Below are 27,126 nucleotides of genomic sequence, written 5' to 3'. Positions count from 1 at the left end.
AAATACATGAAAATACATTTGAGTAAAAATGCTCTTCCTTCCCATTCTCCATTTCATTTTTCAGCTGCATGTTGAAAACAGCTTTGTCCTTCAGCAGGGCATTTGGGTACATTTGTGAGAGGCGTTTGGGTACAGCAGCAGGAAGGTTGGCAAGAGGTGCCCAGAAATCCTAGCAGAGGACACAATGCAATGATCTCTTAAGCCAGAGGGCTGTGCACATTTTTGTAATTACTGCATTTTACCTCTACTCCTGTGAAGTGTCTTAGAAGGCAGTCCCTGGTACTTGTTACCAGACTGTGTCTAACCTAAAGCACTCTGGATTGAAACCTCATTTAAAAAAACAAAAAAACCACTTGTAATTCAATATCATGTATTACTCCAAATAAGAAACCAACATGAGTGCTCTGCACCTTGCAGGGAAGGAGGGCTAGAGGGACACTAATCCTTTTGTTTGGAGCATTAAATATCAGAGTTAAGGGTTTATGATTGGGTCCATCGTAGCCAGCTTCCTCAGGTAGTTTTTTAATTTGCTTGACCAAGAAGAACTGGCTATTGTAACAAGGATTGCCCCTGTCAGCATTGCTCAAGGCAGTTAAACATAAGTTGTTATCACTGGGGAAGAAAAGCTGGCCCTTAATTTTTATGGATGGGAGAAGCAGCTTGTTACCATAGCAATGTTGCATTATCACATGTGGAGGCTGCAGTTGAAAGGGGCAAGCAACCACTAAACTTTAGCAGTGATGACTGTGGGACAAAATAGAGGGCAAAATATTTTCTTTTCTGTTGAAACAACATTTGCAGTTTGGGGGAAAAGATGCATAAGGTATCTTGCGTGTGGTTACACCACTGTTTTGCCTCACTCTTGCCAGCATACACCTCATCTTGGAGTTGATTAGATATAAATTTTAGTGCTGCTCCATCACCTGTCTTCATTATCCACAATGTTAAGTGGACATGGGTGAGAAAACAAATGTGTAAAACTTATTACTGTGAACTAATTAGCAGGGGTTTTTACGTTTATTTAAATATAGATATCTAAAAGCTTTCCTCTGGGAGAAAGGAAAACGTTCCCCAGAGTGGGCTTGCATTTTTAAGATCTAAAAAGCAGCATGCACTCGTGCATGTGTGCAGATATTGAACATGTACACGAGAAATCCTCCTCAGCTCCACAGGCACTTAAGCACCAGGTGAGGCACTGTCCCTTAGGAGGGCTCCTTTGCCCAATTACAAGAGGGAATTTTGCCCAATAAAATGAGGCCATCAGCAAGCTTGCTAAGGTAGAATCCTTTTAGCAAGGAAGGATTCTAGATAGTTACTGTAACTCAGTACAGGGAATTGTACCAAAATCACCAGCACGCTGCTTTCACTGTCTGCTAAACACAAGCAGGAATCAGACAAAAATAGGAGGGTGGGCACCCAGGAGCATTAACTCACAGCTTGTTGCGTGGCAAACAGAGTAATACCTAACACTGTCTCCTGGGGCAATGCATTTGAGACTGCTGTTCATAATGAGCAGGCTCAGTTTGTCCAAAGTGGGAAAACCCAGAGTATTTTGGTGTGGAGTTTGGTGATTCAGAATGCAAGCTGGACAACAGCCACTGATGGAAGCAATAGAGGAATGGAAGAGAGAAGTAAGGATGATACAAGAAGTTCTTTCACTGTGGTCTAAGAAAGAGCTTATACCACAAAGGCTCAGATGTCTTTTAAAGCTTTCTATTTTGAAAAAGTATTTAAAATATTATTAATACTTCAACCACTTTCATGGTTTTTATTAAATTTCTAGCTAATGAAATGTTATGGCACTGACTTTCATAGCATAGCACACATCTTATGAAAGGCTCATTGCCATTGAACCTTTACTTGCCACTTTCCAGTTTAACTGAATTTAACAAAGACTCCTGTGTTCTCTCAGTCACTTAAGGAGTGGGGGGAAAATCCCTCAGGCAGCTTTTTTCTTTGCTTCCTCTCTTTACACTCTATCCAAAAGAAATCAAAACGTCCAGATACAAAAAATTAAGACTTTTTTTTTCTCTTTTTAAAGGAAACTGGTCCAAGGCAAACAGGATTGCTTGAAATGTTGGTCATGAAAATCTCTTGCATAGTGAATTATCCATCTGTGAGCTTGGAACAGAAACAATGCAGGCTTCACACTTGGACTCCTGTTGGTATTTAATGCTCTTTTCAATATATCATTCATAAAATCCATGGATACAGATGATTCCAGTTATTCTGTTTCTTTTAGCACATCTGTCTTGAGAAGTCTGTCCCACATCTTTACCAAGAGGTGTGCAGAAGGGCAGGGATGGACTTAACAGTGAGCTGAGGCCCCATGCTCTTATCTGCAGCTATCACACTGCAGTTAAAACAGTCAATTATGCAATTGCTGACAGAGTGTTTGATGATTTTCCATTTCTCTTCATCTCCAAAACATGTATCCTAAGAAAACAGACAGCACTGTGGGCTCAGCATTCTTTCTCATGCCTTTGCAGGAAATGGGAGCCATGCCACTGATTTCAGCAAGAACAGAGATGGGTCCAAAGGCAGACCTGGATGAGACTGATCTCCCACATTTCTGTGGGCCCTAATTTCTAGCTGTTCTCTCATCATTACTTTCCTCTTTCTCTATCCTCTCTTGCTGTCATTGTTCCTTCTAGAGACAGGGTAACTGAGCTTTTGCCAAAAAAATCTAATAAAAGCAAGGCTGCTTTAACTGTGATTTTGAAAAAGGGACTGTTCCCCTTTTGAGGGAAAATGTCCAACTAATGTTCCTCATCCCCTTCAAGTAAACAGAAGCCAATACCTTTCTAACATGCTTCCATTAAAAAAATTATCTGAGTGGGAAAATTTAGGAGGGTGTTTGAATAGCTTCAGGAAAGGACAACCCAGGTCTCAAGTCATTTGCAAGATCATGCATCTCAGCACACCCATGACATGAGAAATAACCTTAAAGGTGCACAGGGCACCTAAGTAGTACTGGGCAAGTTTTTCTTTCTGATGCCTTGGGTAAATTTTAGTATGAAGCACTATTATGTTTCTGTGCCTACATCCACTGAACTTATTTGGTCTTGGGACAATCAGTGATTTACTGAAGAGAAGCTGAAGACCCCGAGTCACATCTGAAAAGCCACAGGACTCCTATAAGGGAGCAGCTGTACTGTCGCTGTCAGGTATCCCCTTGCCTCTCCATCACTTCCACTGCGTTAGGTAACAGCTTATTTCAGAACATCACACTGTGCACCAATTAATCTGAAACAAAGGAAGATGGCATTGAAATCAAGTTGGCAGAAAATTTAATTTCTTCACTTTCCTTGGAGCCTAAAATAAATGGGTTGTATGACAGACATGGAAGGATAAATGGGAGATGAGAAGAATGTATCAGTAGCATTCTTTGATCCACTTTTGAAAAGACAGTTTTGCCACACGTCTGCTGGAGGAAGACAGAGATAAAGGACATTCTTACAAATAAAGTCCTGGAGGCTATTCCATTGTCTTCCCACACAGTACACCTGCTTTTCATCAGATATCCCATCAGATAGCTCTCATTCCTTAGACTGTTTTGCATTTCCATATGTCTCCAGAATACTTTTCTACTACTTAAAAAACAAACAACAGCCATAACAAAGCCATCAAGAGTTTTGCTATTTGTCATGCCATATTCTTCACACACACATGCACAAAGACTCAAACCCTTTCTCCTCCCCTTAAAGCACAGCAGATTAATTTAGTTTGCCTCCATATCTGCAGAACAGCATTGCCATGATGAAAATTTAAATGTCACGAAGAATTCAGTACTGTATTAGAAAATGAGACATCTGCTATGGTAGGCTCTGGCAAGGAATGATGTTCTCTAATTGAAATGCCCAACCTCTAGTGGGTTTCCACTCAATAAACATCCCCATTGTTGGTGAAATTGTTACAGACAGAAGCTTCTAATTTAGAGAAGCCAGCAATAAGCCTTTCTTCTGTACACACAGAAAAAAACTCTGTCCCTCATATATATAAGTTCATAGGATGAGGACAATGAGGGAGAAAATCAAAGACAACTGTATTTATTCAGAGAGAATGGATGAACCTCATTCCTCTCCTGAAAACTATTTCCATTTCCAATGTGGATGTTGGCTCAGTGGTTAGACCAGAAGTGTGCTGTAGCATCTGGTTTGCAGTTATGCATGGCTACCTGAGCTTTATAATTCTGTTTGCCTCACCAAGACTATAGTACCTTTTGATTGCAGATCTAATCCTTGCCAACAAGATTCTTTAGTGACCTAATATCTAAAATACAGTTTTTCCTCTAAAATACAGGTCTACAACTTTTACATTTGATATGTTATCAGTGGGAAAGTCTACTGCTGGTTTCACTGAAGTACCTAAGCAAACTTGCGGGTTTTTTTTTTTTCTATATTAGACTTGGTTATTTCTAATTTTAAAAAGTGTTACCTGTCCTATTCTTCCTTTTACAATAAACAGAGTGTCATGCCAAATAAAGTCTTATTTAAGAATGACATGGAGTAATGGAAAACTAAAATTAGAGAAAAGTGTGCTCTCTCATCCAGCAGCAAACACACGTGACCATCAGCACATTGCAAATGAATCAAGCTGCATTGTACCAAAAAGAAAAAAAAATAGGCAACGTGGGAATGGCACAAAGAATCCACTGAAGTAGCAGACAAAACTACAGAAGTGCTCTATGTACACAAAGGTTTGCACTTGCACAATTCACAGGTGAAACAAAAAGCGTGTTGGGATGCAGCAGTTCAGAGATGTGACTGGTGAGCGCCCAGGGCTAATCCTAAAAGGAAGGCTGCAGATGGAGGATGAGCGAAGCACTTGCTCTTTGACTGAGATCACGTAACTATTTCCAATGAAATAGAATAAACGTTACCTGACATCAAAAGCTTGGCTCTGATCAAAACTCACCCGTGAAAGGAGGCAACAGCAGTGGAACGAGTTATTCTCCATATGCACTTTAAAAGGGGAGATGAACCAAAAGGGGAAAGTCACTTTACATAAAAATGCAGTTTTACCACTCTACTTAAAAAGACCAGCAGCAGAATTGGATCATACTTTGTCATCACTGACACTTCAAATATCCTTTTATTTCTTTGTAATCTCTTTCCCAATCATGTTCTGCTCATGCAGACTGACAAGAAGGAAAACTTCCTCCAGCATTCTGAGTACTTAAAGGCCCGCTTCCCTTACAAGAGAGGAAGTGCTTTCTGAGTACAAACTGAGAGATACAGATCTCAGATTAGAGAACCTATTTGTTACTCTGATATAAACTTATTTCTCAGCAGTTTTATGCTCCTAATATCACCTTATGTTCAGTTTAATGATATTTTTATTCACTCAGTTGTTTTGTTTTACTACTTAATTTGCACTTAATCACACATCATTTTATGATTAACAATATTACTACAAGAAGAATGCTTCACGTTTCTGTGGCTCTGCTAACTCTGGAATGTTTTTAAAACCCCCATGAACATCAACCCTGCGTGACCCAGATTTTTGCTGATGAAGCAACTAACGTACAAAAGGGTAGAAAAGGAAAAAAAGAAAATTTGAGTTTCTTGCTATGAGTGGTCCAATTACCACAGGATTGTTCTCATTTCATTGTCTTGTCTTGCATTGTCTTGTCTTGCAGCGTCTGTGGATACATTTAATTTGCAATCATGCTCTGGTTGAGGGTAAGGGCTTAGGGCTTACAATAGAAGAAAGAAAGCTCAGAAATACCTTTAACTGAAGTTGTTTCACATGGAACTTCACAAGCAGTTCACACCATTTTTTTAGGTACTACATTTTAATGGCCAGATATGTCCTTCTGATTTAACTTAAGGGAAGATACAAGAGGTGACAGTAATGCTTCCAACACACTGCCTGTACAAAAGACCCTGTTAAGCAATTGCCCATCACTGAGGAAGCTTTGACAAGGTGAGTGCCCCTCCACAACCTTAAACAGCACAGTTTTAAAAATCCCTTCTATTTTGCAAGATCCTTTTATAACCCATGGCTGGTACTCAAATTCAGAAAGAAAGAGAAGTGGCACATTGATATAAATTATCAAGTACTTGAAACTGTATTTTAGAGCATGAACAAGGATGTTGAACTGAGGGGGCACAAAGAACTTTAGCATTTCCAAACAAATCAGACCTTAACTTTGTCATCTTTAAGTTCTTCAAACACCACCTTTTAAATTACAGTCAGTATGAGACCACAGCGGACTTGGAGACCCTCAAAGCTGTCATATCCCATGATCTGCAGGCAGTAATGAGAAATCTAAGTTACTGATGCATTCACAAATCCAAAGAGCAAAGTTCAGGATTCAGACCAACTATTGCCTGGCCTTCAGAAATTCTTCATTTAAGGATAAGCTTGGTCTTCTGGTTATTTTACAGCTAATATCTTGGTTTTCTCTAGCTACCATTAGAAAATGGGGCAGAACTTCTTTTAAATTCATGGTATCCACAAAGGGCCATAACGTGAGACTTACAAGACTACCTACTTTTACTTCCATGGTTTGCCTTTAAGTAAAACAAGTAAAATAACTTCATATAAATGTATAGCGAGGTACATAGCAATTATTTTAAGATATGGGCACACATAGAGGAGAGCAGGTAGAAAGAGATGGTTAAAATAAGAGGTGTGCTTGGAGGTGAGAACTGCAGAACCTAGAAAACATGCATATAAATTGTAAGCATAGGGATAATAGATAAAAATATCAAGACCTATAGAGACGTCTTGGTAAATGTCAGTGCAGAATTTGACCTTTTGGTATCTATCATACATTCACCTGTCTTTGTTTGGGGCTGGTATCTCCAATGTCATTTTGCATTGCCTTGCAAATCCTCTGGTGCTTGTTCAGAAGTGTTGTAGAGGGAGGATCCGAGAAATAAGACAGGCAACTTCAGCAACTATAGGGACAAATGTCACATCTTCAAGTGTCTCAAAAATTGCTGTCCTTCTTCATCCAAGGTGTTGTGTGAGCACTAGCCACAATTATATTTCATGGTTTTGATCATGGGGATTCACATTGCTTGGATTCAGGCGGAAAGGAATGCACTTACTTAGCCATGGCACCTGTAAACTTCCATTTTCTTCATCTGACTTCATTGCCTGAACTGATTTTTTTTTTGGCAAAAATAGGCTGCTGTCAGCTACTCAAAAAAAATACCCCTTTGTTAGATTTTTTTTTTAAACTAGGAATACACTGATAGTGATCCTGGGGCAAACTTGGGCACTGAACCCCACCCCTGGCCTCTATCCTCTGTCGCCCTGCCCATTAAAACCACAACCTACAGACACCAGTGAGGGCCCAGCATGGAAAAGGATGCTTCATTAGCCTTGGCTTTTCACCTGGTAACAGGAGGAAGAGGATGTGGGAAGAAGATTAGAGGTGAAGAGAAGTTATTCTATTAACAAAAATAGGACCCAGAGGACCTGGACATGCCCCGATGTTGTTGTGACAGAGAACCGAAACACTGGATTCACCAAAATCTAGCCGGATTTTACACGATCCCCTTGACAGAGCAGATGCTGCTCAGACAAGCACTCAGATGGCACCATGTTCTCACCCAAAATTGCCAAGCTCATCCCATCAAATGGAGCTTGAGGCCCATATCCAAGGCATGTATTTGGGACTATGTGACAATTCAAGTGTGTATTCCAGAGAGCTCAGATTCTCCACAAGGCATCAGAGCTGCAGCCCAGCTGTGCTTCTGGACTGAAAGGATTTTTTCATGCAGTTTTTTGCTTTGGCACTGAGTTTTATAGGGGCATACTGAATTGTATAACAAAGCACCACTGAATGGTAGATGTTTCATGAAGTAATTTTTTTTTAATTGAGTTATTAAAAACTCCTCATCCCCTTTTTAAATTAAGAGAAAAGAGCATGACCTTCTGACACTGATGACTAGAACAGCATACAGAAAGGCATGGTTGATTACTCCATCTGCAAGCAGGTCCTATACAAACAGCAGGGTAACATTTCCAGAGAAGCCCAAATCCATTTTCTACAGGGGTATAAAAACACATTCTTTTTGTTTTCTGTTCAAAGGAGGGGAGAAAGCTCTGAAGGAGACAGAAGCTGCTACAGATATGATCAGCTGAAGCTAATCTTGTCTCCAACGAGCGAGTTGCCTGATCAGTGCTCGGTTATTGATGCTGAAAGAGGAACCACTCCTGGAAACCAGGCAGGTGCTGCAACACTTCACTGAGCCAGGGCCTCAGGGTACACTTTCCTGAAACCCTCTGAAGGTGTGGGTTTAATTTTGGGGGGTTCAGTTTGTCTTAGTATGTTTGCTTTTGCTTTATTTTGTTGCTTTGGTTTTGTGTTTTTTTAAATTTCCCTCCCGCCAAAATGAGATATTCCTCCTATAAGGTCTGTAGGTGGAATCTTTTCTCTTTTCAAAACATCTGTAATTCAGATTAATATTTGCAATTTGAATTTTCCATTTAATTAACATCAAACAATGAAGAGATGCAAGGAAAAGCTACCAGATATAAATTATAGCACCCCAATAGCAAAGCCACAATATTGAAAATGCATTAATAAATTTATTTCCTTTTACTTTAACAAATCCCAGGATTTTCATTTTGAAAATAACCTTCTAAGAAAATGAATGCAAACCTCCCATAAAATTCCAAAGATCAGCAGACACGAGAAATATGGAGAGAAAGAAACACTGAACAGACAGCGTGGTTTGTCTTGTTCTGTCTGCCCACCATCTGCAGCCCTTACTCCTTTTTGTTTTCCACTAATTTTGCTCAGTTTAGTTTCTTTGCTCAATTTTCTCTTTCTCTGCAGCCTGAATGTGTTTTTACCTTTCCCAACAGATGATTTCCACAGACTGTGGCTTAAAACCCGTGGCTGGCTGACAGTGTTACCCCCTTGCCCCTCAGGACTACAACTATTGATTTATCCGCTACTGAAAGCCTGTAAAAAACAAACCTGCTTTATTCAAACACCCTGAAAAAAACAAAAGATCTAAATACCCATATGTTGAGGAATTTGAAGAAGGATGGGGAAGGGGGCTGCAAGAGAGCCATATTTTGACTGAGAGCTTCTCCCTCCTGCAGCAATCCGTCTGCAATCGATAGATAACCTGACAGCAAGCACCCCTGGGATGCACTGCTCAATGCACATGTGCAAGAAGGGTTTCATCTCTGAGCTAACTGGGGATAAATTCTTGCTGTCCACATCCACCTCTGCACCCTGTAACAACTGCCCTTTATTGAGAGCTCCTAGGCCTGGCTCTTTGAGAGCTCTATTTATGGCACACTGACACTAATCCTCCACCCCTCAGAAAGATCTCACACGTGCTTGGCTTGTATCACCTGGAAATAAGCAACTAATTCAGAAAAAATAAAGTCTTCAAATATATTTAAGTTGTTTTTCAATCACCTTTTTCATCCTACTGTGAAAACAAGTGGGATGTATCCAGTCTTCAAAACTATTCCTATTTAGAAATTTCCTCCCCTGCCCAGAGGGATGGAACAGTTCACTCTGTATGTTCTGCACCCTCATACCAACATTTGGATTAAAAACTACTAGTGGTCTAGTACTTGAAAACTACCTTTCACTTGACAGAATTTTACATTATTTTATGGGAAACAAGTGATATGAAAAAGAAAACTTGAATTTACAAAATATTGTGGGCCAGATCCTTCTCTGCTTGCACATTTATCTTCCTCTAAGACATTGGTAAGGGACTTCCTATCTTGTTTTCTACCTTTCCATGGCAGCTTTGCACAGACTGGTCTGCAGGACTAAGGATATTTGATTAAATTTCTCCATTAAGTAAATTCTGCTTGAAAAAATATTGACTATGTGAGTTTTTTTCCTGGTTCAGACCACATCGCCTCTGTTCCTACATGCATGGATCAAGTTTGGTTACTGATTTCCAGAACCAGTGTGGTGCTGCATCCTCCCAAATGACATACCTTAGATGTGGTTCTATGACAACAGTTTTCTGAGGATATAAATAGCAACACAGAGGAAGCCCCAGTAAGTAATTTTGGGAATTCAAGCCTATACTCTACCCAAAATATGAATGGTTCAGGCAAACTTGTGAAAGAGAAGATTGCTCCCCACATGCAAAGACAACTCCTACTTCTTATAAATCAGTTTGTTTGGCCACTGTCAGTCTCCTGGGCCACCCAAGCCAAAGTGTGCTGAGTTTGCACCGATGGCCGCCACCATCACAATCTTTATTCTACACCAGTTTTGGAGCTCCAAAAGGAATGACAAGACTCAGGCTGCCAGAGATCTCCTGATTATTAAAAAAAAAAAAAAAAAAAAAAAAAAAGCAAGCAAATTCTTGGTTCCTTGAGGCTTGCGTGAGCCGATCGACAATGCCCAGCCCAAGGCCACCCTCCCTCCCTCCCCCAGACTCAGAGATACTCTCTGTCAGAAGGGGCATTTCAGAGTGTTTTGCACAGATCAGAGCACTTGCTTCCCTGACTCCCTCTGATTTCTCCCCTCTGTCCCTCCCTTCCCTGTGCTGCAAGGCAGAGAAAAGCATCTGCCTCTAGGATAGCTCAGGACCTAACAGTAGCTCCATTCTTTGCCTTTCTGGCAAGGAAGGAGAGTTAGGTGCTTCAACAACATGTCATGCATGGGGAGTGGGAGGGGGAAGGGATGAAAGAAGGCAGCAATTTCTGACACTATGTGCCATTTGGGTGCCAGTCTAACACTAATTTCAAGACAGAATAATAAAAATTTACCACTAACACAATTTATTATCTGTTTGCATCTCAGGATCTTAAAAATAGAGCAGACAGATCACAATACATGATGTCCCCAGTGATTTCTATTCCCTAATTGCACAGATAACTTGCTTGATTAGTGCTGTGCTTTGTACAACAGGACTAGCTGGAACACAACGAGTCTATTTACTTCAGAAGTGCTCTGGATATTATTAGCAGGAGTGCATAAATGTACATTAGTGTATATTAATGCAGCAACTAATCTACACTCTGGACAGAAACAATACATATTGTATTTTTCCATCCAGTATGTTTCTATTTGAAAATTCCTTATACAACAAGTGCCTCTGAGGTACTTACTTTAATTTTCCTAGTGCAATTTGTAATTACCTTAGATTGATATGTCTGGTTTCCTAAATAAATTGCTTTACTGGCAAAAATATGCCCTCTTTGTAAGCAGATTATATCTAGTGCCACACAGCACAGTTAACTTCTTTCTCATTGGAAGAGGAGGGTTTGAACTCCTTGGTGTAAGTTTTTTTTTTTTTTTTTTGTTTTTAATATTTTTTTTTTTTTTAAATACATCAAGGACATTTTCTGTCCAGAAACAAAGCTGCCCTGTAAATGATAGGGATGGTTCTGACATCCATGTTCTAACTAAGAATATTTGAATTTCTGGGACTTCCACTGTACTCTCTGCAGCAGTGAGAAGTAGCTTTTGTACACAAAAACTGGCAGCAGAAGAAAGAGTTGGTTTATAACTCTGTTGTCAAATCATACATTTGTTGTGACCTTTCCTATGATGTACATGTAGATTACTCACCATGACAAATATTTACCAAGTAATATAGGAAATACAATAAATAATATTTCTGATACAATGGGAAAGTCATTAAATACCAGAAAATGGAGAGGAAGTTCAGCCCTTTTGTCTGTGATGCCTTCAGGCCCCTGCACAGCACTACAGCTGAACTACAATCTACAGGACACCCACGACCACTTGGCAGAAGAGGGACACCCCTCAGCAGGACAGATGAATTCACGCTTCTGAGCCACAGCATGATTCTTTCAAGAGAGATGAAAACTAAACCTCTCCCCAGGATCTTATTTTCAGAATTTGCAGAGATAGACTTATTTCAGCAGCATGTTTCACTTTACACTTGAAATTGCACCACTCCCCTCAAGCCTTTGGAGGTCATGTCCTCTTCCCCAAGTTCCTTTCACCATTATCCATTGTCAATAGAAGAGACAATGATTATTTTCAAGTTATATTTTTCATGTAAGTCTTTGTAATTGTTTCCATGTTTCTCCTACTGTCCAGAGAGCTCTTGGCTATGCTATTGCGACATTCAGTGATTAACAGTTAGCATTGGGATCACCTCCAGTAGAATTTTCTATATAAATATACAGGGCTTGAACAATCTTCTGTTCCATAAGCAAAAAAAAGATGACTTAAACCCCCAAATACAAATCTCAAGAAAAGGACAAGATGTACTTAGTAGTTGTCGACTGTACAAACCAGACAGGCAAGTTTTCTCTTCCTTCCTATCTCAGAATGTGCGTACCCTCCTTACGCTGACATCACAGAATATCCTGGGCTGGAAGGGACTCAACTGGGATCAAAGCCCAGCTCCTTGTTCTGCATAGAACAGCTCCAAAATTCCACCACTTGCCCAAGAATGTTGTTCAAATGCTCTGTGAGCTCTAGCAAGGTTGGGACCCTGAGCACTTCCCTGGGAGCCTACAGTGCCCAACCAACCTCTGGGTGAAAAACCTCTTCCCAATATCCAGCCTAAACCTTCCTGACACAACTGCAGGCCATTCCCTCGGGTCTTGTCACTGGTCACTACAGAGCAGAGCTCAGTGCCTGCCCCTCGGCTTTCCTTCGTGACAAAACTGGGATGAGGTGGGGACAGTTGTAACAAGCACACACTTAGCAAAACCACTGCATTCCTCCTAACCTGGCTTCAGTGAGACACGCCGTGCTGTAAATTCTCAGATATATTCTCCTTGCCTCTTGCTAACCAAGTTTCACTGCTGGTAGCCAAACGGACGATGCCCAGATTTCATGAGATGTGGAGCCTGGAAGGTTCCTGTTCTGCTGGGTACCTGACCATGTCAGTCTGCAGCCTTGCCAACACTCGGCTGAGCAATTTCACAAAGGTAAAGGCCAACAGAGATCACCGCAAGGTGATTGATCACAAAGCCTGTGCGCCCTGTGCATCATATATCGCGGTGCCAAGGCAACAGGGACAGGGATGGTCACGACAGCTGAGAAAAAGGAGGACCCTGTGGAATGGGATCGTCTTTAGAACACTGCAGCGCGCCATGCTGATGCTCTGGAGGCTGCGCCACGCCGCAGGCAAGCCTACAGCTCAGCACAAGAGCAGGTTGGGAAAAGAAACACTCAGCACTTTGTTTAACCAGACGAAAATGTCTCACCCTCTGCCTTCAGAACTGGGTAGCTGGATTAGACACTAGAAAATGGTGTAGATTTTCTGATGGGATGCTACTCTGCAGTCTCTATCATTTAGTTTTCAATTTCTTTCCAAGAGTTATGGGTCAATGGCTAGAGTCAAATATAACCACTTCCTCATGCTTACGGTAATTACTAACTCCCACTTCATCACAGTGCCTTTTAGCTGAAGTATCCCAAAGCATTTTACAAATTCAGCAACACATCAATGTTGGACCTGATCCAAAGTGCATTAGGGTTAATGAAGTTAATATACAATGTATTATATGCATGTAAACATTTCATAAATTGCTTGCAATAGCATAATTACAGTTGAGGCCATCCAAACAGCCTTAACTCTGCCCTATAGTGATAGAAACAATAAAAAAGAACATCTGGATGAGTCTCCCAAAGATAAGCCACATTTTTTTGCAGCTAATTCAAACTAAGACCATATTTAAATACTTAAATAATAATGAATATGTACTATTGGCAAAGGACTGGGTTTAAGTTATCTCTGCCACTTAGCTGAACATTCTCATTCTTGAGATTTTTACAGTTTAACTATCAGGCTGAATTTCCTAGATTGAATGCAATTTATCAGATAAAATTTCAAAGAAATTGTTAGGGTAGAAGAGATGACAAGCACTAATTCAATTTTAAGACTGTATTTATCTAACAAGTGATCAAAATTGGCCTAGGCACATCAGTGTGCCATCTTGACACCTTCCAGAACACTTTCTAATGCATACTGCCCCAGGGAGTCATTAAATTGGAGGTGTACTAGGAAAAATATCATCCTTTGCTTCACACCTTTTTTAATGCTCTTTCCTTAAGTAGCCTCAAATGCCCACAGTTTGAAATATGACACAAGTCAGATGGACACTTCACCCCACCTAGTGCATCAGCAGCGCTGGGAATATCACATTTTAAAACAAACACTCTGGGCTTTACACTAAGACTTCTAAAGTGTTCGAGCTAGCAAACCTATGGATCCATTTCAGCCATCCTTACAACTTCATATATCCTAACAAAGGCCCACATTGAAATATGTCACATCTACCCTACAGCTGGGCTGGGGTTTTAAATGTAGACACCAGTATTTTAAAGTTGCTATAAATAGTAATTGCAATTTGAAGCTTGAATAGTTTGAAGTCTATCATTATGAGCAGTTATCTGCTATTTGGAATTTGGCTTCCTGGCTCTTAGCGACATTGCTAGACTTCTGCTGAGTGAGTGACCTACCAAGTATTGTCCAGTGTGGACTTGTGTTTTCCTCAGCCCTAGAAGGAAGAGAAGATTGAGAAGAACTAAAAGAGCTGAGGGATAAATGACATTTAATAAACCAAAGCACTCCCTTAAGTCTGCTCTGGGAGACAAAGGGACAGCACTTTAGAACACTGTGTTATGATCAGTGCAGGAGTCATTCCCTGCACTTGGTATCTGCTCCTAAAGTGCTTCCACTAGAACAACACAATTCCCATCCTTCTTCCCAGTAATTCACTCAGAGTGTGCCTCAATTCACATGGGAGGGATTACAGGGAAATTGCAGTGCTTGTGAGGTTGGGTTGGTAGCCTTGGACGCCGATGCAGACAGCTATTCAGCACTCTCAAAACAGGTATAAAACAATGCAAGCAGATGTCATTTCCTCTACAGAAAGAACTCAGCTCAGGAAAAACTTTCCTTCTTCCTTGGATCAGGCTCCCCAGGGACAGCACAGCTTTTCTGCCAACTGAAGCACAAACTGATGCTGTCTAACCCAGTGTGCTTTCTGTGATAACTAGACTTGGAGCATCTACTCACTGCACAGTGACAACTGCCATCAGCAGCAGCAACCTTCAGCCTCTCAGATGTCTGTTCTGAAGATACAGAATACTATCTTGTTACAGAACAATATATTAAAACATTTTGTTTGTCTGGAAAACATCACAGTTTAGAATGGAAAGTATTTTTGCAGCAAAACTCTCTTCTGTGTCAAAGCAGAAATTTTGTAGAAAACCCTTCCTGTTCAGCTTTGCATTAATTTAATAATTATATGTTGTCCCATCACTTACTAACATTTTAAAAGTAATAATCTAGGCCAGCTTAATAAAAACTATGAAAAAATTCCCTTAACTCCAAATGCTGCAGATATTAATAAAAGCTGTGTGAATGTGAAAGGGATAATAGAAGCCTTTTCACCATGAAGACAGAGAAAGGGGGACCCAGGCTGTGCAGTTTCCACACTTGAAAGTTTTCAAAGTCTGCCTGGTTAATGCCCCGAGCAGCCTTGTCTCACATCTAACACTGCTTGGGGGAGGTTGGAGTAGGGGTCCCTTTGAACCTGAATTATCCCACGATCCTGTGGAAGTAATTGTCTGACATAAACACAAGACAAAATAACTTCAAAGTTAGTATGGGATTATCAAAGTATTTGATAACAAGTGCATTTGAGTTGGAAAAAATCTCCCTCCGCTTTTCAAGTGTAGAAGGCCAAAGACCTGACCGAGAAGGGCAAAAATAATGATAAAGCTAGCCTTTTACCATGGGATTATCTCCACTCAGATGTTCACAACATAATTAAAGATCTTTATAATGGACACATTAATGAACTACACAGTTCCTTTCTAAATTTGAAGACATAACAGTTGTACAGCTTCTACCAGATGTAGGTAACATCAGCAAACCAGATTTGAGTGAGCGGAGTCCTGAAGGGATCAGGTTTGATGCAGTTCAATTATGAGGCACTACAGCTGGAAACACTTGTGAAAATGCTGAGGGCACAAAGATTATTCCAGCAATAAGATGAAAAAGAGAGTAGGTAAACTGGTGACAGTACAGTGACCTGATAAACTGGCAATAATCCGAGAATATGTTTAACACAACCATATGGAAAAAATACCCTGGCTGGAACTATGAAATTAGTTAGAGAGTGTTTAAAGATCAGAGTTAAGTTTTTCAAGAGGAGCTCTTAGCTGACATTAAATTAGTGGGGCTAATGTCATCTTGAGTTGCATACCAAGGGAAATATATTTCTAAATATTGCATTTCAATTTAGGAATCTATATTTCAGGGATATGGAAATAAGAGTAAGTCATAAAAGTCAGTGACCAAAAAAAAAAAAAAAGAAAAAAAAAGACCGTGTAATTTTAATTACATTGCCCAGTTAGTTAATTAATTCCTGTAAATTTTAGTAGTAAAATTTTAGAATTTTTATGTTTACTGTCCATAAATGCCAGAAAGAAAGAGCTCTCAATGCACACCACAGAAGAAGGGTCTTCCAGCGATGTAGACAAAGAAATAACAGGAGCCAGCAACTTGCCTTACAACAGCTTCAATTCCCAGAAACCACATTACACCAAAAACCTCCAAGTCCCTAGAACACTCTAAAACCAAGCAAATACAACAGTGGCTGTCATTTTGCATTGATGCTCATTCAAAAATAATTTTGTAAGAGGCACCTGGTGTAATTCTGAATGCAGATACCACAGGTGTGCGTGTTTAGAACTCACTACAGTTGTGCACCCACCATGCCAAGAACCAGCAACTCTCAAATATAAGGGATCCCTATTAGTAGTCTTCAACTGGCAGTCGAACTCTGCTTTACCTTCCTCAGTTTGTGATTCTAAACATCTAAAATATTCAGAAGCTATAACCTCATTTGAACATTTCCACTCTTACTTCAATGGGGCTGTGACATACAGCACATAAGATATAAGTGTTAGGAGCAGGCATCTAATTCCCTCTGCCAAAGGCAGGAAAAAATTGGATTGCCTTGAATACTTGGCATTGTGAGTGTGCACAAACCTGAAAGAGCATAATTAAGATGAACATTGGCCTGTTAAGTCTTTTCTTAAATGGTGCTAGTCATGGAGGGGAAAAAAAGAACAGCAGAATAAAAAAGTGATTAGAAGCATTAAATCTGGTCACTTGGCTTAAATCCCACCCTGAGTCACAGTCTAGTAGGAAATACAGACACTTGATCTCTTTTTCCTCCTCTGTCCTTTCCTTTCCCAGTGAACTAAGTGTTATGCCACTCTGTCATCCTTCCTGTTGTGCCACTTTTCTGCAGACTTGCTTTTTCTACTTTGGTTATGTCATTATCTGCATTTCAGTTCACATTATCATAACCACCCCAAAAATTTCTATTTAACAAGGGCTGGGTACTTTGCATAAGCATTTTGAGCAGATGACTTTACAGCCACCTTCCTTGCTGCATTACAGCTTCCCAAAGCTAAAGAACATGCTTCCATTTTTCAATTAATTAGAGCAGTCAGATGTAAAACAGTTTTGGAAGTGATTGAACTGCAGACTATTTGCTGGAGTTTTCAGTTGGTTGGGTTGTTTGGGAGTGGGTTATGTTTTGTAGGGGTTTAGTTGTTTTAAAATGGAGCTGTTTGTCAGTATTCTCGTTGTAAACTTCTCAAAACCAAATCTTTCCTTTCCATTTAAGATAAAAAGTATTAGCAATCCAGTCTAGCCAAGAATACAGCTCAAAATATCTATTCAGCCAATAAATTCACCTATTTAACTTTTTCCCAAACCCTCAAGCCTTCAGAGCACTGTTAACAATCCAAACTTAGTGGTGCATCCTTCCACTTTCAGTGGCACTACAGACAAAAAAAAAGAAAAACTAAAAAAAAATAAACATTGACCTATTGTCTTTGCTAGACAACCACCAGAAATCTCCACAGCAGTTGTGGTGTTGGAAATGGGGCTGTGGAGAAGCAATATGATATTTTAGCATTGCAGCTGAGTGAAAGCACTTCCTTGCCAACACCTGGGTCAAAACAACCCACAAGGAATGGCATGTCCTAAACCTTATAGTTCTGTCAATTTACACCAGGCCCCAAATACAGAACATTGCAGGAAAGAAGCCCTTCCTGGCCACACCACTTGACAGCTATTTACCAGGAGTACAATTTTACTGTATTTGAGGCAGGTGGTGCCAGTCCATCTTTGTGGGCAGCCGTGTGACCTGGCCTTGCCCTCCCTGGCATGCCAAGGGAGGGAGATCATCTTGCCCCCTCCCAGGTGTCACTCAGGCTGAGCAGTTCAGCAGGTGTTTTTGCTCACATTAAAGGCTCGCAAATGGTGCCGCTAATTGAATTACAAATTAACTCATTATCGGATACAGTAAGTAATTTCTTTAAATTAAGTGGAGATTAATTAGAATAGCTGGGCAGAACAACTGAAGCAGAATGGTCCCACCCCTGCTATCAACAGCTAAACCTGTCAAATTATTCTAATCTGACTGAAATTGATTTGGGATTATCAAGCACATCTGTCAAACTAGCATTAAAATACTTCAAAACTGAAGTAAGTTCCCTAATATTAAAAGTTAGGTATTTAACACCTATAACCCTTGAGAATATCCTCAAAAATAAGGAGTTCTTCAGCTATGTTTCTTGAGAGAATGGATTCAAACATGCATTCAGGTGCTTATGAAGGGCACACTTGATAGTTGCTTTAGCAGATTAAAAATCCCAATAGAAAACAGCCCCTATTATCCTTTGAAACTTTATTACGCCTGAAATAATTATTAGTACCAGAGTAATAGTCTCTGATAGCTAATAATTACAGTGAGCTCTCCTCAGGTTGTACAAATACATTCAGGGTCACCAGTGACACTGCAGCTATCAAGGTTATCCTTCAAAGCACAACATTGTGTCTCTGTGTAGAACAGAACAAGAATAAAAGGACTGGAAAAAAAAACCAAACCCAATATTTTTCGGAAAAGAACATCCAAATACAGCAATTTAAAAAAATTGGTTCCTAAAGGAGGAGAAAATGGTCAAGCATTATAAATCATTATTAGCAACTGTAACATTAAGGACAAAGCCAATTTAGAAATAATCCATCAACTGATCAAGAATTTTCTTTCTCCTCCCATATGTATAAGCAGTGCCACATGAAATCACCCAAAGCCTTACAAATAGCATTTCCACCTGCTGAAAAATAATCCATTAAAGTCTTTTCATGTGAGTCACAATAAAGTACATCATGATAAACTGTATTTTAATTGGAGACTAGGAGAAGGAAATTAATTTCACCAATAACCTTCTGTGATAAGGAGATGAGTAATTTGATGCCAGCTTGGTCTTGTAACTCGAACTTCCCGAGGAAAACTGGGATTTAAAACACCATCATTTATAATGCCAGGAAGGGACTAGGTAGGGTGGACTTGAGAAGCATTTGACAAGCATGTAAAATATTAATTAACAACTCAAAATACCACGTCTCCAGAAATGAACAATAACCCAGAGGACTGGGAGGGACAAGAGGGCAGTGAAAGGCATCAACCCTATCCAGAAGGGCTCAATTTTATTTACAGTGACCAATATAGAGCTGACAACAGAACAAACACCATCAAAAAACTATTGGAAAAAATTTTTAAAAATCCAGAATGCCCCATGGGAAGTACTGAGTGCCCAAAGATGTTATTTGGAGAAACTACAGGGAAAGGAAGGCAGGTCAGGATTCTGACATCCCCCAGGGTCTCATGCCAGGTTATGAAATACCTAACTCAAAAGGTATACCCAGAAGCTGAAAAAACACTTAAATCACATTTTAGATTAAACAATCATCATGGCAGAACAAATTTGACTGAAGAGTTGTGGCGATAAATGATGACAAACTTGTTTCTTTCCCTGTTAATGCAAATTAAAATGGCATAGAAACGTGACGACTGTTTTGATGCAGCCACATCTTGGCAAGTCCTCTATGGCCTCTTTATCATTATGGAACTGGAAACATTTAAGGAGGACATTTGTCATCACTCTGACAAACCTGCTTATTCCCATCCCCACGTCTAAACCGTGGGTGTGCTACAATGCAGGAGTAGTATGGATAAAGTAAATAAACTGGAGTCAAACAGTTCTGGAAAGGAATGAGGGAAGAAGGGGGTTAGAAGAGAGTTAAAAATTGCCTAGCTGTAATGCAATTAAAATTCTCTGAAAAACTATCTGTGGTACCATATTAGAAAGCAGACCATTTCCACAGCAACTAGAAGAGGTACCATAAATTAACCAAATGACACACTAAAAAGCTTAGACTTAAAATCTGCTAATCCCCTTAGACTCAGCCTCTAACAATTTTGCAACAGGAACTGCAGCTCCTTTTGACAGAAACAGTAAATCATCCCCTCAAGCAGCATATCTTACTGCAAAATAGGCATGTAAGAAACCATATCTGTCCCAGTCAGTTCAGAACAGTGTTTTAGAGCAGCTTATGATTATATTTTAGAAGAACTTTTCCCCCATTTAAAAATTACATCAGTTTTAACATTAAATCCAGAGATAAACTGGGCTCTTAGAGATATTAGAGACTTTTTCAGTAGATGTTCTAGACATTTTGCTAGCTTTCATGTTATTCTAGAGACTAGTTAAGCTCATTGTTTGAAGTCCAAAAGCTTTTGGAAATTGATGTCTAGGGCTAAGCTTAAATCTTTAAACACTTTTCGAAAGCAAGATTCATTCAGAGAGCCAAACAGTCTTAGCAGTCAGCCTTTTCAAGAGGACCTATTTGCAAAGATGGATCTAAAATAGATTACTTTATCTGGCTGTTCTAATGAAAGTCATTTTCAGAAAGAAATTCTCCTACACATCAGTCTGTTGTATTCACAGAAAGTAGCAGTTTCTAATTTGTCCTTCATACAGCTGAAAGTGCAGTGAAGATCTTAAATTCTTTATCTCAGTGGGGTGAAGGGTAAAGAAGGGAAATGCAGATGTAAAATACCGAACTCATTTATTTGGACAGTGGATGAAGCAACCGTGATACGTTTATTGATTTACTGCTCCACTAATTAACATAGTGCTTTCAGTCTTCAAGTTTCCATCAAAAGATTGAGCTGTTTAAGACAGTGTTTTCAAAGTCACTTCTCAGAGATGCCACCTTAAACCAGAGCAAAACCTCTGTAATTTCTGGTTTTAATTGGTAATGAACAGGCCAATTCTCTGAAGATTCCAATCCATGTACTCTGACATGCAGGCTTGTGCACAACAATGTGAAAAGCAAGCCAAAATGAAACATTCCATACTTGTTTCTAAGTAGCAAACACATTGCAACAGGATACCAGCATGGAAAACAATTCCCATTATAAACATGGAGACATCAGACCCACATCCCTTATCAGACATCTCCCTCTATGATGCATGACTAGCAAGTTAACAAATACTTCCTTAGCAGGTATAAGAGAGGAAGCAAAAAACAGGGTCCCAGAAATTAAGAACACATTTTCATTAAATTCTACCATGCTTAACAAGGCAGCAGCTCATTAATTTCCTGAGATTTGCTCGCTCATAGCCACAACAAACAACTACAGCTTGAACAGCAGGAATGGAGAGACAATGTTCTTCATGGTATTTCCATGTCTTCTGGCATCAAGGAGACTGTGCTTATTAACACAAGCTTTTTTTTTTTTTTAATGACCTTTACACAAACAGCATCTCAGAAGACAGAAGAGGAGAGATTATGATCTTCATGAGCCTGAAGTCCAGCTTGTTTTCTTAACTCCTGACTTTTCTCAGCAATTACTTAGAAAATTCTCTTTCATTCAGAATACCAGCACACATCCCTAACCTTTGTTCCTTGCTACATACAGATAATTAACCTACCAAAACAGTACTTTCACACCATGAAAGAAGGAAACAAGACCACTGCCTGGGAATTAATCTACTCCCCGGATGGCAGAACACACAGCCTCAGTTAATAGCCCCAAAAAGGCTTCTGATAATATTGTCTCATTGCCAGCATTAAGTCATGATAGAGGTCTTGCCCTTAACAAACACATCTACAGAAACAAGACTCAGGGCCCTTGCAAAACTTGGAGGGTGAGAACAAAGGCAAAGAGCTTGTCTTTCCCTTCCCCCTGTTTCAAGGGAAGAAAGGGGCAGTAAGGATAATATATCCACAAGGCTCTGAGGAATGTGCTGCCTGTAAAATGGTCCAGGGAAATGAAGTCCAGGGATTCCAAATTTAACGCTTGCTTAAAGGACGTGTATCGCTGCTCTTAAACAAACAGCCCTGGCACGGAGCCCTCAGCTCACTGCTGGATGCAGGGGTGGTCCCCATGTGGAGAACTCTTCCTCTGGTTTCTGTCTCTCCTTTTTTATTTTTTGCCATTATTTCTGGCAACTGAGAGAGCCAGAGGACCTCGACATAAAGAGATACTTTAACACTTCAGTGGATACCCACCCACTACTGCTGCTTGGATACAAAACCAAGGAGCAAATCCACTCACCATGGGCTACATGACATTTTGCTTCAAAAGACTGTAGAAAATAATTAGGAGCCATGTGTTTAGGGGCATATATTTTAAGCCCCAGGTAAGCATCTTCCACAGAAATGTGGAACTGCTATTCATGCCTAATACAGTTCAAATCAACTATACAAGTTTGGTTTTTCCCTCAGATGAATTCTAATAATATTTTCCTTATATTAACAGTAAAATGTTTCCTTGTGTGCCAAGAAACCCATTTGCAACTAATTAATTCTCAGGGTTTTTATGCTTGTCTTTCTACTTACACTTCTACAGTTCAAAAGAATAAAATGCAATCTCTTTGATTAAAACAATATGCAGAGCCTTTTCACTGAAAATGATGTTGTGACAAGATGGACTAGGAGGGTGTTTAATAAAATTGCAACCTCAGGTAGGATGAACATGTATCAATATGATAAGAAGAATCTGAAGAAAAAAGCATGTGGGAGAAAAAAATCACAGGGATAAAACAAAATAGTTATGGCCACACATTGATTGGGATTCTACAACAATCTCAAATACAGCAATCGCATGGGAACCAGTCAACAAAATTATCACCTCCTCCATTTATGTGTACCTACACTGTAATCAGAAAAAAAGTCTTGCAAATCTTATTTAGAAAGAACTCAAGGAATTCCTGTCTCCCTCATCCTGCTGGATATTTCCAAGGGAGAGGATGGGAAAGATGTAACTGCTCTTATAACCATCAAGATTTTGTAACCGATGAACAGTGACAGGTGGATTTCTCCTCTGTCCATTTCACTTTGCAGATAGCAGAGTTCAAAACAGCACAAAAAAGATCTCCAGACACCTAAGCATTACAGAGCCTGGTCCAGCCTCTAAATGCACTGGTTTAGGAAGAGATGTCTGCAAGCAGTAACGTCAGGGTGACACAACTGAAGATCTTGGTGGCTGCAGAGGAACAGTGTCTTGGTGCTAGCTCAGGAACCAAAGCTTTACTTGGTCTACCAAAACTTTAGTAAACACACATGTGAATTTACACCTTGGGACAAACTGACTGTGACCCATCTCCACTTTGGATCAACTTTCATCCAAAAAGTAGCCAACCGTGTCCAAAAGGCCACGCACCAAAACCTTCAAAGATGCTAGAGGATGAATTGTTCTCCAGGGAGCAAATCTTCTGCCCTGGGTACCTCAGAGTTGTCTCAATGACCCACATCTCACACTGGAACACACCAGAATTTTTAGGTAAGAGATTTCTTTCCCCATCAGCACTGCAGGAATCTGGGTGCTGATCATGCCTATCCACACAAAACACATAAAACAGAAGCTGTCCAGCAAACCTGGGCTGAAAAGCAGCTTTAAATTAAACAACTGAAAGAACTTCCTTTTGTTGGGTAATTAGGGAAAAACTCCATCCTACAGCCTCCCAGACACAGGTACCAGTAGAAGCTGCTAAGAACACATCCAGCTGCCTAATGCAAAAGGATTTATTTTCCTGGCTAGCAGCACAGTTCTTTTTCAGGGTGTGACTGTGTGAAGATGTCAACTATTTGTTTGTCTGTCTAGCAGACGCGTTCCTCAAGTGTAAACGTAACCGTGGCCATGCCAAAATGAAAAATTATTTTCCCCCTTCCAAAGTCCTGTTAATTTTACAGGGCCAAGACAACAGCAGGCAAGCCAGATTTGAGTCCTCTCACACAACAAGGTTTGCTAGGCTGTATTTTGTCACACCTGCACAAGCACACTGAAAAGGCAGGTGTAAACAGAAGCTGTAATTTGTCCTGCTGATGCTGATGCATGGGGAGGCAAAAAACACAGCTTGAGCCAGAGCCCCACTTGAATGCACAAGACTGCCAGGTAGAAAAACAAAAGCATCTTTTCAGTCCCAACCTGCATGTATTTTATATGAAAATCACTAAGGCACAATAAATATGGAACCCCACAAAGAACTTTTTTTACAGTCAATTTTTCAGAGGAGATCTGCAATTTTTATAATGAACATGCATTAAACCCTCCATAAAAAAGTTAATTAACAAAATGAGTTTGTTTTTTCTACTCAAAATAAGTATTTTGCTGTTTAAAAATACAGTATGTACAGTAAATATAGTTTGGCAGGAAAACTTTGTTGCAGGGTTTTATTGATATAGATAACAGAGTTCTTCTCCAGTACAACTTGTAACAAATTTAGACACTCTATGCATGGAAATAAAACATTAAAAAAGGAAAAAAGCAGCACATGAAACACCACAAGATCATAAAAAAGCAGAACAGAGATGTGCAGAAATGGCACAAAACCCTCGGGAAAAAGAAAGTTCAGATATTTGCTATTAAAATGGATAACTACGGCAGATTCTTCCCCCATCTCACATTACAGCTAGTTTCAGTAGAAGCAGAGGATTCCAAAATTTTTCCACCAGCACTTTGGAAAAAATAAGTCTTTAAAGAACTGAAGGTTTCCTTTTTCAGTCACACAGATCAAGGGGAAGACATTTGAAACCACATTCAAACAATTCTGTATTGATAGTTTCCAAATTTTCTCTGACTTATCCAAGAAAAAAAATAATGACAGTGCCCTGAAACAGAAGGCAGTAAATAAGGCTATCACAGAGGTGACAAAGAAAGCACTGAAGAAGGTTGAGAGAAAAACGTGACACAGAGACAACCTATATGGAAGAAGAGCTGCAGATTAAAAGGGTCTTGGTTGCAAGCAGAGAAACAACAGGAGGAAGAATTCAAAGAAAAAATCTACTTGTATAGTTGAGAGAGGAGAAATATAAAGTAAACCTCTAAAGGGGAAAAAAACCCTAAGCTTTATAGTTCACAGTAAGAAATTAAAGTTTAAGTTTTGCCAAAGAGACCAGAAAAAACTCATTGAGGTGCTGGAGACTCGGTGCCAAGCTGAGAGGAGGAAAGGGAGCTGAGGCTCCTGGTCACCAGCAGGAGTGGATAACTTCCCGAGGGATGGCTGAGAAACCCCTCTCCCCTGGGCAGCCAGCACTCGTTCTCTGCAGCACAAGTAACGAGGTCCTCAATGTCAGCTTCAATGGTTGGGACCATTATCAATACTTCATCCCCCAGCTGCAAGTTAAATTGATTTCTAGCCTACTCAGCAGCTAAAGATTGGGTTTATTTCATGTATGGTAATGGTGGGGGGATTCACCAGGACAGAAGTTTGTTGGGACCAAAATTCTGTTCCCCAAACTAAATTTTTTTCTTTTTATAACCACTTGAGGAAGCAAAATGAGCCAACAGCTGGCAAACATGATAAACTAAGAGTATGGAAAGACACTTCTTTTCATTGCACCCAGAAAGTGAGACATCCTCAGCTGTAGCTCAAGGAGCCCCTCTGACTAACACCCCCCAGCCAGGCACCACATGAATGACAAAACCCCAGCCTGCTACCTGAAACCACAACACACATCGTGCTCAGAAGAGCACATCACAAAGAACCCTGAAGAGCAGACCAGAGCAAACCCCTCTGACAGGGCTTCTATACCTCCAGAGCTCACCCTTTACACCACAAGTACCATCTTCTCCACAAGCCCACCACACAGGCAGCACACAGATACCCACTAACCCCTTTTCCCTTTGGTTTATTGTGTGACTCTCCAAAGAAATGAGAGTGAGCAGAGCAGGACCTCAGCTAGCACCAAGCAGGGAGACACATGCTCCTCCCTAAACTGGAAATATCAGTATAACTTGTTTTAGTTGTATCATTTCACAAAGCACAGTTTCTTACCTGTTGGCAGGTGATGAAGAAGGAGCTCCTGTTTGCTCTAATTCAATGTCTTTTTCTTCCACAGGCAAGAAACCAAGCCTGCCTGCTATTTCCTGGGCCCACCCAGCCCACCTGAAGCTAATTTAAACTCTTGACCATGGCACAAAGCTACTGGGGCAGGTGGATGCTGTGTGCATAACTCAGCTCCAAAAGGGAACTTGGTAGACAAAACCCTCATTGCTCATTTCAGAAATGGAGAGGGGGGAAATAATTCTCTCTTAATTGAGCTGTTTTCCTTCCCTTACCCTTACTCTCATTCCTTTCTAACTTTATCTCTTAGCCTGCTTTTCTTTTTACATCAAGCATTTATATAGCTTGGATTTCCTGAAAAGGAATAAGCTTACATTGAAAACCTAAACTCACATTTTAGACCTAAGCGAAAAACGCATGGTTTACTCTGGTAAATTAAAACTCATATGCAGGAATTGTTGGTATTTTACCAATTGTCTTTCACAAAACATTGACTGAAATGAACATTTGCTCATGAGCTAATGGGAAAACCTCCTCATCAGTGTGCTCTGCCTAACGAGTCACGGCAGCTCCTGCTGGCCAAGAGCAGGAATCCAACATCATCAGCTTTGCTCAGTGACAGGCTCTGGGGAGGAAGAATTTAGGAAATACCTTTCTCTATGCAGAGGTTGCAATCCTTACCTGTCAGAAGATCATGTTCCATGGTGTTGGTCTCACAAAGGTCTTTTGGGATGTTTGTGGGAGCCCTTGGATGCCAGGGCTTCTTCAGATGTGTGTTTGTTTGAGTTTTACACATGTTAAGGTCCTAACAGAAATGTCTCTGCAAATAAGGGTTCTTTCTTATGCCAATGTTCATAGCAAGTCATAAATAATGTAAATTTCATTTAAAAAGAAATTATTGTGTTCTGGCCTTTCTGCATGTAGTTGCTTTGTAAATGAAGGCTGACTGATTCCCCTGCAGAGAGGCACCTGAAGCATCACTGAATTCTTCTCTGGAAAAATTAAAAGAACAGGAAAAA

General features: G+C 40.1%; 1 protein-coding gene and 1 long non-coding RNA gene across 2 annotated transcripts in view; both read right to left on the bottom strand.

The window, feature by feature from the left end:
* Positions 1-26,825, bottom strand: part of TMEFF2 (transmembrane protein with EGF like and two follistatin like domains 2) — a 186,616-nt gene extending 159,791 nt beyond the window's left edge. The window contains exon 1 of the mRNA XM_068196325.1: positions 26,789-26,825. Coding sequence (XP_068052426.1) covers positions 26,789-26,810 — 22 coding nt within the window. The 5' untranslated portion in view covers positions 26,811-26,825. The remainder of the gene's footprint in view (positions 1-26,788) is intronic.
* LOC137477367 (uncharacterized) lies at positions 456-26,280 on the bottom strand. The gene is made up of 3 exons (XR_011000960.1): positions 26,099-26,280; positions 3,087-3,246; positions 456-2,831 (listed from the first exon to the last, which is right to left on the bottom strand). It is a non-coding gene; the product is annotated as an uncharacterized lncRNA (long non-coding RNA).
* Positions 26,826-27,126: the final 301 nt, after the last annotated feature.

Source organism: Anomalospiza imberbis, chromosome 7 (genome assembly GCF_031753505.1).
Source record: "Anomalospiza imberbis isolate Cuckoo-Finch-1a 21T00152 chromosome 7, ASM3175350v1, whole genome shotgun sequence".
Lineage (NCBI taxonomy): Eukaryota > Metazoa > Chordata > Aves > Passeriformes > Viduidae > Anomalospiza > Anomalospiza imberbis.
Note: the sequence above shows the minus strand (reverse complement) of the source record. Positions and strands in the feature narration are given on the sequence as shown.